Source organism: Artemia franciscana, unplaced genomic scaffold, assembly GCF_032884065.1.
Source record: "Artemia franciscana unplaced genomic scaffold, ASM3288406v1 Scaffold_4819, whole genome shotgun sequence".
In the NCBI taxonomy this organism is placed as follows: Eukaryota; Metazoa; Arthropoda; class Branchiopoda; order Anostraca; family Artemiidae; genus Artemia; species Artemia franciscana.
In genome coordinates, this window is record NW_027065248.1 from 9,739 (window position 1) to 22,632 (window position 12,894).

Below are 12,894 nucleotides of genomic sequence, written 5' to 3' on the forward strand. Positions count from 1 at the left end.
TTTTCTCTCTTATTTATGTCCTTTTATGTTTAAAGATTAAGTAAATTATTTATCCTCAAATGGGAATGGAAGTCCTAAATTAGGTTTTTCGTATTGTACTAACATTTTTCAGAAAATATACGGAAAAGTCATATTCTGAATGTCGTTTTAATTTCATATAGCTGCCTTATTCCATCATTTTGTTATTCATGTCTTGAAGTTTTTGATTTACTAAAATATGTTTCGAAAAAATTCATTGGCTCCTGGGGTTCCACCCCTGTCTGTTTAATCGTTTTTCACATTAATGATGTATTTCCTTTTCATAATTAGAGTTGCTTAGATTTGTCCATTATAAGTTTTCATAGATAAGTTAAAGTTTAGTTACTAGGCCACTTCTGGTGTAATAAATAATGTTTTGGGCTAAAATTACAGAAGTGGTGATTTTAATTTAGTCGCATTCAGAGTTGATACACATATTTTTGGTATAAGTGACCGTTGGAAAAATACAAGCAAGTTATTGTCTACAACTATTTAAGAATATTTTCCCTTAACCAATGCAGGGTAAAAAAAAGAGCTCGCGAGAAACACCGTCATTAGTATATCGACAAGGGGGTTTCTCTACCCTAAAAAAAGATAGCTAGTGATATTTCTGGTAACCCAGGTCTTGGCATCCCTTGGCCCAGAGTTTGGCTCTTTTGACCGTTCGATCATCCTACCATACACTAGAACAGGGTATACCGCAATTGGGTATTACCTATCTCTATATATTCTTTACAATAGTGGTGGCCGTGAGGCATTCCACTCCAGTAAGTAGTGGCAATGAGTAAAGGAGCTATCAGAAGTACTTGTAGCAAGAGAATCCACGTTTTTCGAAAAGATTATTTAATTTAGCCTACACAGTAGCCTATTTTAATTCAACATAATAAAATTCAGCAAAAGATGGAATCAATTAAAAATATTGTGAGTGGGTGCTAACTAGTTGGAATATAATAAAATTTTATGAATAAATATATCACATGGCTAATTAGCTAGCGTAAAGAATCAGCAAATTGAGTAATAACTAGTTTTCACCAGAGACTGGAAGTTTCACATTCGAGAAAGAATTTTATTTGGATTAAAATAATAGTTTTTAGCAGAATTCTGATATAATGGTGGATAGACAGAAGGCTCGCATAAGGTCGGGAAAAATAGAGATCTTATTTGAATTAGATATTAGTTCGAGAAAATCAACCACGGTTAAATTGACTCACATTTATATGTGACTCCCACTAAAATACCCAAGAAAAATCACCATCAACTGGAACCCTATATCTTTCTTGGGGTGAGATAGACATTTTTGACCCGTACAAAAGGAAGATACTTCCAACAAACTAAAAAATAATACAACATCCTCTACGAGCCGTAGAGGGAGAACATGATAGACTGCACACTCAAAAGGATTTATTCCCAGATAAAGAAGACCCAAATAAAGAAATAAAATGGGATTACAAAAAAAATATTCGGGAAGGAGCACACCCAGTAATATGAGAGAGTATGGCATATAAACAGAGGCGGTAATATACGAAGAATAATTATCTTATGAAAACCCCTCACCCCTCAGATGCCATGCAAATTGAAAAATAGTCGCCTCTAAGAAAAAATTTAATACAGAACGGATTAATTGATAGTGAGCAGACTCGGAAAACATAACGAAAGAGAAAATTAGGAGGACATAACGAAAGAGAGAAGCAAAGTAGACCAAGTAGTAGGAGTAGTTGGGAATCATTGTCCAGCAGGGGCCAATAAAAAGCAATAAAAAGACTTTGAAAGATTATAGCATAACCTTTTCGAAAAGTTCCAATTCTCCCGCAATTACTTTCACAGGAGATAAAAGAAAAAGTGACAGAAGTGATAAAAAACATTAATAGAACAATTTGAAAAAAATACCTATCAAAATATAAGAATGTACTTCAAAGAAAAGAACACGAAAGCAAGCGAAGAAATGATGATATTCTTAAATACGTGGACCAAAATTAGAAACGAAGCAGTGGATACAGAGAATTTCAATGTGTAGAGTACAATAAAAATAGGCACTATAACACAGAGCAAAAACAAATGCATTTCAGCACAAGCAAAGGGAAGTAACTTGCTTTAACTGTGGTACAACAGGGTATTTTACAAAAAAACTACCTCAGTAAACATGATCAAAAACCACATAAGACGACAGCCTGGGTTATGGCCCATAATAATGAAAAAAATTGCGCATTTGCAGTGTCACTGAAAATCGAACAGGGAATTGAAATGACAATTGATTCTTGCAGTGACCATTCTTATGTATAAACTGAGCTAATTGATAGAGCAGATATACACCGTAAAAATAAGATTACAACAATTTGATATTGTACAGATAAGCACCCATGCCCGTGTGCTTGGGTGAGAATGGAAATCGCAAAGAAGCACAGTAGTCCAGAGAAAAAGGATAAGAGTTGGCTTAGTACCTACTCTTCCAGTAGATGTTCCAAAAGAGGAGACTTTGGGGATATTGGAGATTTCCCATTCTTTAAAGTGAGTTTTAAATCAGGGGAGGGATACAAAAGTGGCTTGGCCACTTAATATTGACCAAAACTAGACCTGCAAAATTGATTTTTTGGGGAAAAATTGAGGAAAACAGAAAACTTTAAAACACATGGAACGACTAAATGACACCGACATATGGAACGTATATGTCAAAATGCAGTACCAATTGTACCCGAGGAAAATGAGAATAAATTTATGGTGCTGGCTTTTCCTCTTAAAGTTCAAGAAATTTTAGTACAATATGAAAAACCAAATGTCAAAATTCAATTGCTATTTTCTGATGAATTATTTGTTTCTTCCGTAAAAGTAAAGAAAACTAAAAGAGAGAAATAATATACAAAGCAAAACTACAAGTTAAGATTTTAATTTTTATTTACGGAAGAGCTAATTTCTGCTACGACAAAAGAAAAGAAAATAAAAAGGAAAAAGAAATGTTGAATGGAGCTAAAATAAAGAAAGGCAGTCAAAGATGATGTACACTGGAGTCCAATTCAAATTAAATGTTGATCTATCTTACGCGATTGACAAATTTAAGAAAACTAAAAAAGAAAAAAAAAACGAAAAAGAGGCAAAATTTTGAATTCAGCTGGCAGTGGCAAAGTATAAAAAATCGGCAGAAATACAAAATTACGAGAAGAAAAAAGAGTTTATGGGGGATGAAAACGCAAAGACCCTGTGGGAAATTTACAGAACTAAAGTAAGACGAAAAAGCTTAGGATGGAGGAGAAGGTCCATTACCTATTAAAAAAGACTACAGATAATCATAAAATAAAATTGAATTGACTACTACAGGATACGGATAGATTGGTAGAAATTGAATCCCGGCTTGGATTGGAAAAGCTTGGACTGAATCTGAGATTATTCCTGTCAACTGTAAGGGTAACTTAGTCTCCTACGGTGATAGGGGTAGGTGGCTTTCTGTGAAGGCACTAACGATAAGCGGTTGGATCGACGGGCAACTGTTTTGCTAGCTGAAACACTGTTACCGAGATTTTGCATCTCTAATCTGGAGTTCTTGGGGGACACTTTATCCCAGTCACTTCGAATTTCACCCAAACCTTTGCTCAGGAACCCTATTCATAGTTTTAACTTTTCATGGGTATCGAAAGTTATTTCCCACCAATCTTATTCTTTGAGCAACGTATTCAAATTTAATCTTCAGTTGGCATCGAATAGTGTTCTTCATTCGACTATCCCAGGGGAAGGGACCCAAAATGAACTAATTAATGATCAACTCAAACTTTAAGCTGTATTAACTGTACCCCTATTGTTTTCAAAGGCCTTTGTATTTTCGGCCACAGATTATTTCTAATTATGCCAAGGGACTATTCACGTTTTAATTAAGATGCGACATTTTTTCCACCGATAGAGATTAAGAGGCTAGTTCAGACAAGTTTTCATGATGACTTGCATCATCGAGTCAGCATGTGATATACGGACATGTTTGCATATTTTTGGAAGCCATAACCCTGACTTTTCTAGTCCTGCGAGATCCTTCTCCCACAGTTGATTTAACCTGAGTTTTCAAAGGGGTTATACTAACACTCCATTTCAGGAGGGTTTTAAGACGGGACTCCTGTTATAATTACTTTGAATTTTGTCATGTCCAATATATTTTGTAAGTCTAACTTTTCAATATTTTATGTCTACTTTCAGATTTTTTTTCCTTAGTTTTTTTTCTTTTAAAAGTCTTATGTTCCATCGTGGTATATTAGGACATACCGAAAGGTCAAAACTATAAATATTGTTCTACGATAGATAGAGTCCTACAAGTTCTTTTCCTCACTGCCTTTTTCACGGGGGCTTACGGGGGGCCTTCTTTTCACCCTGTTCAAAGAGGGGTTTAATATAGGAGCCTTTTTCGTATTTGTTTAATTAGACCTGTTCCATTATTTCTCTTATTCTGTTTTTTAATATCTTATATTTATTTTCAGCTTTACTTATTCTTTATTGTATTATCATTTTCAAGAGCTTCATGTTTTATTTGGGTATATGTGAAAACTTTGAAATTTTTGGAAAGTCAAAACCCTGAATATTCTTGTCCTGCCTGCAAGTTCCTTCTCTCAGAGTAGGGGAGAGTCGGGTAAGACGGACCCCATTTCGGTTTTTCGTCGGCGGAAGAGGTTGGAAACAAGCAACGACTGACGAAAGGTGTCTAACTTGTCCCCAAAACATTGAGTTACGTAAAGAAACCTTCTTCACACATAAATCAGCCGTATATTCGGGCCCAGATATAAAAAAACTTAAGTTGGTCAAAAGGTTCATCTTTCCCACCCCATAGGATAAGACGGACCAGCCCCTTGGGCAAGACAGACCCAATTGCTCAAAAAGATTGATTGTCTCTAAACAATTTTATTTCGAATACTTAAAATACTAGTAGTAAGTAAAAAAGTGAAAAGTTAGCAAATAACTATATTTAAACACTGTACGAGGCCAAACCTACGTGAAAAACGAACTGAGCCGACTGTCTCGTAGTTCCGCCCAAAGGGGTCGGTTTTGGCAGCTTCATGATGACCTCTTCTTTTCGCACGAAGCTCATCTCTTCAGTTGCCGTGAATTTGCTCGATGGAGCTAATCGCTTCCAAAACTTGGAAACCATCAGATTCACAATCTCACACAACTCCAACATAATTCCTGAAGCTCTTATTGGTCGGCACTTTCACAACCAAGAAATCCCCACTTTTTGGTTCGGTTCCATCAATAAACTCCTCCTCCTCTGACCCATCCAAATGCAAGCTGTCATCACTTTCATCATCCAGTGTGATATGTTCATCGAAGCTGTCTTCCCCGTTCCCAGGCTGTTTGGAGAGGTTTTCTCTTTTCAGGCCGTTTTCTTTGAGCTTTCTTTTCTGATTTTTTTCTTTTCAACTCAAATTCTTCTTCCAATTCTTCTTTCCGTCTGTTTTTTTCAGGTGTGTTCGTCAGAATTTTGGTCTTTGTTCTTTTCCTAGACGTTTTTCCGTCTCTTGCATAGAAACTCGCCTTAGGGTGAGGACGAACCGACTCTGGAGTCACTGGCATAGTCCCAAAAATCACTGAGCTACTGGTAGTTGGCAGCACGTCGTTATTCAAGCTCTCGTCGCCAGGGCTGGTTGATGGAACTGCAGACTGGCCTGTCATGGGAGACGTCTCTGGTGCTGGTCGGTCTGTCACAAAGGCGCTGAGAAAGTTGTGATCTTGGAAAACGTTCCTATTGAAAAGGTATATTCCTGTTTTTTGGAACCCGCTTAGTACGTTTTCCATGACGAAAGCTCTTGGAAAAGCGATTCCAACGAATATTCCGATTTCATAAATGGTAATCCTCCTGTTTGGGTTCAAAACCATCCACGAGTTAGCTGCTTCATTGTAGTATCGCTTGAATGGCCCATAAACAGCAGCATCAAGAGGCTGCAGCTTGTGACTGCAATGTGGCGGAAGCGTTAAGACGTCAATGCCGTTTTCTCTGCAAAGATTAACCACGCTCAATGAGACGTGCGAATCATGGTTATCCATAATCAGCAGAAGTCGATTTGTGGGCGAGCAACTGGTTTGGGAGATCAGATGGCGTATCATATCCGGGAAGATTTCGGCTGTCATCCATCCAGACGGCTGGCATTTTCCTGTGCTTCCAGGGGGCGTGCCATTGAGAAAATTTTGAAGCCAGTTCACTCGTGGAAAGATAAAGAAAGGGGCTATCGACTGGCCAGCTGCGTTGATACACCCTACGACTGTTACCAGCGTCCCTCGCTCAGCCGAAGTAATGCTTCCAACTTGCTTTGATCCCTTTTCTGCAACCACCTTTGGTGTCTTGTGAGTGGTGGTTACTCCAGTCTCGTCAAGATTATATATTCTATTCGGCGGATACTTGTGCTTTATAAGAAGCTCTTCTAAATTATTGAAGAATTCCCTGACATTCGTCCTGTTGAAGCTGGTGGCTCTGGCAAGGCTTGTCGCTTCGGAGGACCTTAGGGAAAGCCCAACACGACTCATAAAGCTATTCATCCAGTCTTTTCCTGCACACTTATTTTCAGTCCAGTTCTTCGGCATATTCTTCCCTTTGGCCTGGGCATATTCATATGCAAGCTGACCTGCTTCCTTTTTCGTAAGTCCATGATGCATGTGCTGTGCCGTGATCATATAGTCCTTCAGAAGTATCTCTTCGTTTGCTGAGAACACACTTTTAAAGTTGAAGGTAGTTGCCAACTCCACTGATTGGGGAGCTTCTGCTGCGTCGAGTTTTGCAACTGCTCTTCGCACTGTGCTTCGTGGCAAACCAACCTCTTTCGAAACTTTGCGAAGCTGCGAACCAGATTTAACTCGCATAGCAGCTGCTCTCAGTAAGTCCTGGTAGTGGAGACCGCGGGTGGTTTTCCTAGTATACTTTCCCATTCTGCAAAAGAGAGACAGCTTAATATATTTCTAATTGACATGCGGGAACAATAAATGCAACACAATATTCACAAAATACGTAAAAAATAATAACTTCGAAAAAGATTCCAGATGATAGGGGGCAAGACGGACCGGTCCGTCTTACCCGCTGTCTCTGTGGTCCATCTTACCCTAAACCTGCTTTTTCGGAATAGTTAAAAATTATAACATAAGATGGCGCTGCAATGAAAAAAATGTCTCACACACTCTCCTAGACCTCCATATTTGTAAGAAAAGTTACCAGAGTATAAAACAGAACAATAGAAAGACCAGAAAAGAAAAACATTTACTTCAAAAGCCGGTTTCGAGAATGTGAAAACGAATAAAAATATTTTTCTCGAAGACAAGATTGGCTTCAACTCTCAGACTTCGCTCCGAAACTTGCCACTAGATGGCCGTTGTTTCTAGCTCTACAAGTGATAAAAAGGTGACGCTCATGTCGAGCAATGACAAAAGGTCCGTCTTGCCCCCCGGTCCGTCTCACCCGACTCTCCCCTATATTTCACAAGGGTAAAATGGGGGGGGGCTTCCTTTCGCTTCCAAGTATGCTATATAGAGCCTCTACAAGCCTTGTTATTTTAAAATTTTTCGCAATATATTTTCTTTTAGTATGATTAATGTTTTTTTTAATGCATTAACTTTAGAAATTGTCAAATGAGAGCAAAAATTTGTTTGTACAGTAACGAACAGTTTGCACATAAATGGTCACCAATGTATTAATTCATCATGATATATTGTAAATAATTAGCAGCTCATTTTCTTATTAGCCCAACAGTATGTTTCACTGTTTTTTTGTTGTTTTTTTTTGGGGGGGGGGGCTTAATTTGGTTGCATCTCAGTAGTGTTTTCAGAAGGGAGTCCTATTTGTGTTTCTTGGAAATAGGCCTTTTCACTTATATTTTGTAATTCCAATCTTTTAATATTGTATGTTTATTTTCAGCTTTTATTATTCCTGATATTTTTCTCTTTTTTAACACAACCCTAATTATTCTAGTTTTGCGAGTTTATTCGCCCAAAGTCTATTTCATGGGACTCTTGAGGAGAGGGCTTTCCCTTCACTTCATTTCAGGGGGTTCTAAGGAAGGAACTCCTGTTCGTCTTTCATTAAATTTGACCGTTTCCCTTACATAGTAATTATGACTTTTTAAATGTCGTGTTTGTCATAACCCTTTTTTAATTCATAATAGTCCAGTGAGATCCTTCCCCCACAGTATTTTTCGAAGGAGTTTTCAGAGAGGCCTTGTTTTCTCTTCACTCCAGGGACTTTTACAAAAAAACTCATTTTAGTCTTTCTTGAAATTACGCCGTTTCCAATATACCTTGTAACTCTAGCTTTATAATATTTTATGTTCATTTCCAGCTTTTTATTCCTTATATTTTTTTAAAGAGTTTATGGTTTTTATGAGATATACAGGAAATTTAATATTTTCTTAAAGTATTAGCCTGAAATCTTATAGATTTACTAGATCCCTCCCCTACAGTATATTTCACAAGAATTTTGAGAATAGGGCTTTCCTTTCACTCAATTTCAGGAGGTTTTAAAGACGGGACTACTGTTTTTTTTTCGTTCAATTAGGTCCCTTTTTTCATATTTTTAAATTCAGACTGTTTAGTATTTTATGATATTTTCAGCTTTTTAATAGTTTTTTGTCTTTATCAAGAGTTATATGTTTTATTGTTTGACATACGGATGCGTTAGCATTTTTATTAAAAGTAATAACTTTCAACTTTTTAGTCTCATGAGATCGTTCCCCCATAGTCTTTAACATGGTTTTTCAGCGATCTTCCTCTTATTCCATCTCAGGAGAATCGTAAGACGGGACTCTAGTTAGTTTTCTTTGAATTAGGTCGCTTCCGTTATATTTTGTAATTTTAGATTTTTATTATTGTATCTTTCCTTTCAGCATATTTTTTTTTTCAACTTTTATCTTCTTTCAATAGGTTTTTGCTTTATCATTGGAAATACGGACACTTTGTCATTTTTCGAATGTCATAACCCTGATTTTTTCTAGCCTTTGAACTTTGAACAACTACTCAGTTAGGATAATACTGTTTATAATAATAATAATAATTTATTTCTTACCCACAACAACACTATAAAAGTATTAAAATGAGGAGTACAAAAAATTCAATACACATAAAAAAATCAAAACTTACAAAAAATGAAAAGTAATGACAATAGAATTTTTTTACGTTAATACAAAAAAAAAATAAATAAACACACAAAATAAAGAACTATGAAAAAAAATGAACATTAGATACACACAAAAAATGAAATTCAAAAAACACAAAGAGAAAAACAAATACACACACAAAGTCAACAAAAAAAAAACGGATAAGACGGTGGTGAGGGGATAGGCGCGCAGACGCTGTACTGGAGAGTTGTCTGTGAAGAATCTCCAACTTTAAAGTTATGTCAGGAACTGAGAATTTTTTAACAAGAGTCGGGTTTTTTGTCTAAGGTGGAAGATACAGAAGAAATTTGCAAAATTTGAAATAATTTATCCGAATTCTTTTTAAATTACCATTAATAAGAAGGGGGAAAAGACCTGAAGCATAAAGGACAGAATGATCACAAAAAGTAGAATAAAGTTTAGCCAGCGCACGTCTATTATACATCCCTCTATTTGCAACAATTTTTGCATATCCAATCTGAATCTTTTTACTTATATCACAAACAGTACGCTGACTTAAGCTCAAAAGATTGTTAGTAATAGAGATACCAAGCCAACGAATACAATCAACAAGAGGGATAGTGAAGTTATTACAGTGAAGGGGAGAAGCAGTAATACAGTCATAGGGAAGAAACTCACATTTATCTATATTAATTGAAAGGGCAATATCAGAGAAAGAATCAGAAACTATAGAGACCATATTGGAAAGACCCTTTTTGGAACGGCTAATCAGAAGCAAACGTCAGCATACGCAAGATAAGAAACATCCGCAAGACCAGAAAGGTATGTACCTGAAATCTTAGCCAGCACACTAGAAATGGAAATCTTAAGAAGCGTAGGGGAAAGAACACCACCCTGCTTAACACCTCTTCACATTCTTATAATAGTGTCTGGTGGTAAATGAAAGGCCAATATCAGAGAAAGAATTAGAAACTATAGAGACCATATTGGAAAGACCCTTTTTGGAACGGCTAATCAGAAGCAAGCCGTCAGCATACGCAAGATAAGAAACATCCGCAAGACCAGAAAGGTATGTACCTGAAATCTTAGCCAGCACACTAGAAATACAAATCTTAAGAAGCTTAGGGGTCAGAACACCAACCTGCTTAACACCTCTTCGCATTCTTATAATAGTGTCTGGTGCAGATCCTAATTGAAGAAACGAATTTGAATACCAAAACCTAAGAAGCATTATAATAGAGAGATTGACCCAAGAATTACACAAGGAAAAAATGAGCCACACTATCAAACCCTTTCGAAAGATCCAAATCACAAATATTAAGACCATTTCCCTCGGAAGAATTATAAGCCAATAGAGAAGACAGAATCTTATGCGCCTGCTGACAACCCACCCCACTCCGAAAACCAAATTGGTTCTCATCCTCAATAATATTTTTAGTCAAAAATGGTAGAAGGATATACTCAAAAACCTTACTAATATTACAAGATACAGTAATAAGTCGATAGCAAGAACAATCAATCGGTGACTTTCCCCTTTTTAAAATTGACGAAACAGTCCCACACAAAAACCTCTCAGGTACATATGAAGTACATAGACACATTTGAAAAAGAAGCTGAAAGTGAGATATAAGGGGGCTGCATTCAATCGGCATACCAAACCTAAGAAACATTATAATAGAGAGATTGACCCCAGAATTATATAAGGAAAAATGAGCTGGGTGCATTCAATCGGATAAGGAACTGTTATCCCCTTTTCAGGTAGGGTTTAGAAAAAATCATAGTGCAGTAGATCATATTTTACTTTGAGAATTATGGTAGAGAAGTATAGGAAAGGAAAAGGGGGGAGGTTATTTGCAACTTTTTTAGACCTGAAAGGAGCATATGATAATGTGGATAGGAACCTGTTAATGTTAAACCTGTTATCTTTAGGACTGCCTCACTATTTCGTATTGTTGCTGTGCGAAATGTATAAGTACGTGAAGTAAGTAGTGAAAGTGGCGGGAAAGTGCTCAACTCCGGTGCAATCTTTATTGGGACTAAAGCAGGGATGTGTGCTGTCACCGAAATTGTTTAGCCTTTATTTAAATGATGCCAATGAATTTTTCGTTAAGAATAATGCACCAATATTATCGGTAGATTTACTTAAACTTTTTAATCCTGAACACATCGAAGTCAGTGGTGATGGTATTTGGTCGTAAAGTCATGGAAAGTGAAGATGTGAATTTTTTTTTTTAAAGGTGAAACTATACCAGTGAATAATGAATTTGTTTGTCTGGGGGTAAAGTTTACTAGTAATTACATTAAAAAACTAGTTTTTTTAACTGAAAGTAAGGAGCGACATTAAAACTTAAAACGAACAGAAATTACTCCGTATATGAAATGGGTTGTCCCCTACGCAATCCCTCGCTCTTTACGCTAAAGCTTTTAATTGTATTAAAAAGCAGAATTGTGGCAAAGAGTCAAACTTTAGCGTAAAGAGCGAGGGATTGCGGAGGGGACAACCCATTTCATATACGGAGTAATTTCTGTTCGTTTTAAGTTTTAATGTCGCTCCTTACTTTCAGTTAAAAAAACTTTTTTTTTTATGTAATTTCTGAACGTTTTTGAATTAATACATGTTTGATTTTGGCTCTCCACACATAAATTATTAAAATGAAATTTGCATATTAATTCCTTTTTTGGCTAAATGGCTTTCTCTTAGTTTTGATCAGACGATTTTGAGAAATAAGGGATTGGAAAGGAGGCCTAGTTGCCATGCAATTTTTCGGTTACATAAAAAGGCAACTATAAATTTTTATTTTTAACGAATTTTTCTATTAGTAAAAAATATATGTAACTTAAAAATTATCTTACGTAACAAACTTTTATATTCTTTAATTTTTATTATGTATATGAGAGGGTTTTTACCCTCGTTAATACCTCGTTCTTTACACTAAATCGCAAGTTTTGTCCCAATTCCTTAAGAATGACCCCTGAATCAGAAAGGCCGTAGAATGAATAGTTGAAATTACTAAAAATACTATAGCATAAAGAGTGAGGTATTTATCTCCTCCTAAATACCTCGCTCTTTATGCTAAAGCATTTTTAGAACCCCTCACATGCGTAATAATCTCTGTTCGTTTTAAGTTTCAATGCTACTCTTTACTTTCAATTGAAAAAAAATTTTCCATGTTTATTTTTTCATTGTTTTTTTATAGTAATTTTAGAAAATCCTGCGCCCTTTTCATTGAATTTCTGTTCCCCCATGACACATTTCTCCATGGAAAGATCCTCCCACATAGCCTCCTCCCCTCAACCCCACCCCCAAAACCAAAAAAAATCCCCTGAAACCAACTGTACACTTCCCATAACCATTATTATATGTAAACACTGGTCGAAGTTTGTAAGTTGTAGCCCCACCCCCAGGGACTTTGGGGGAGTAAGTCATTCCCAAAGACATAGTTATTATGGGATTTTGACTATGCAGAACAAAATGGCTATCTCAAAATTTTGATTTGCTGACTTTGGAGAAAAAATGAGCGTGGGAGGGGGCCTAGGTGCCCTCCAATTTTTTTGGTCACTCAAAAAGGGCACTAGAACTTTTCATTTCCGTTAGAATGAGCCCTCTTGCGACATTCTAGGACCACTTGGTCGATACGATGACCCCTGGAGAAAAGAAAAAAAAAACAAAAAAAAACAAACAAACAAACAAATAAACACGCACCCGTGATTTGTCTTCTGGCAAAAAATACAAAATTCCACATTTTTGTAGATAGGAGCTTGAAACTTCTACAGTAGTGTTCTCGGATACGCTGAATCTGAAGGTGTCATTTTCGTT

The 12,894-nt window shown here is 36.4% G+C and overlaps 1 protein-coding gene across 1 annotated transcript; it reads right to left on the reverse strand.

The window, feature by feature from the left end:
- Window positions 1–5,304: 5,304 nt before the first annotated feature.
- On the reverse strand, window positions 5,305–6,903 carry LOC136043348 (uncharacterized). The gene has a single exon (XM_065728270.1). It carries the CDS (start codon window positions 6,901–6,903, stop codon window positions 5,305–5,307), a length of 1,599 nt encoding a protein of 532 aa, XP_065584342.1.
- Between the last annotated feature and the right edge of the window lie 5,991 nt (window positions 6,904–12,894).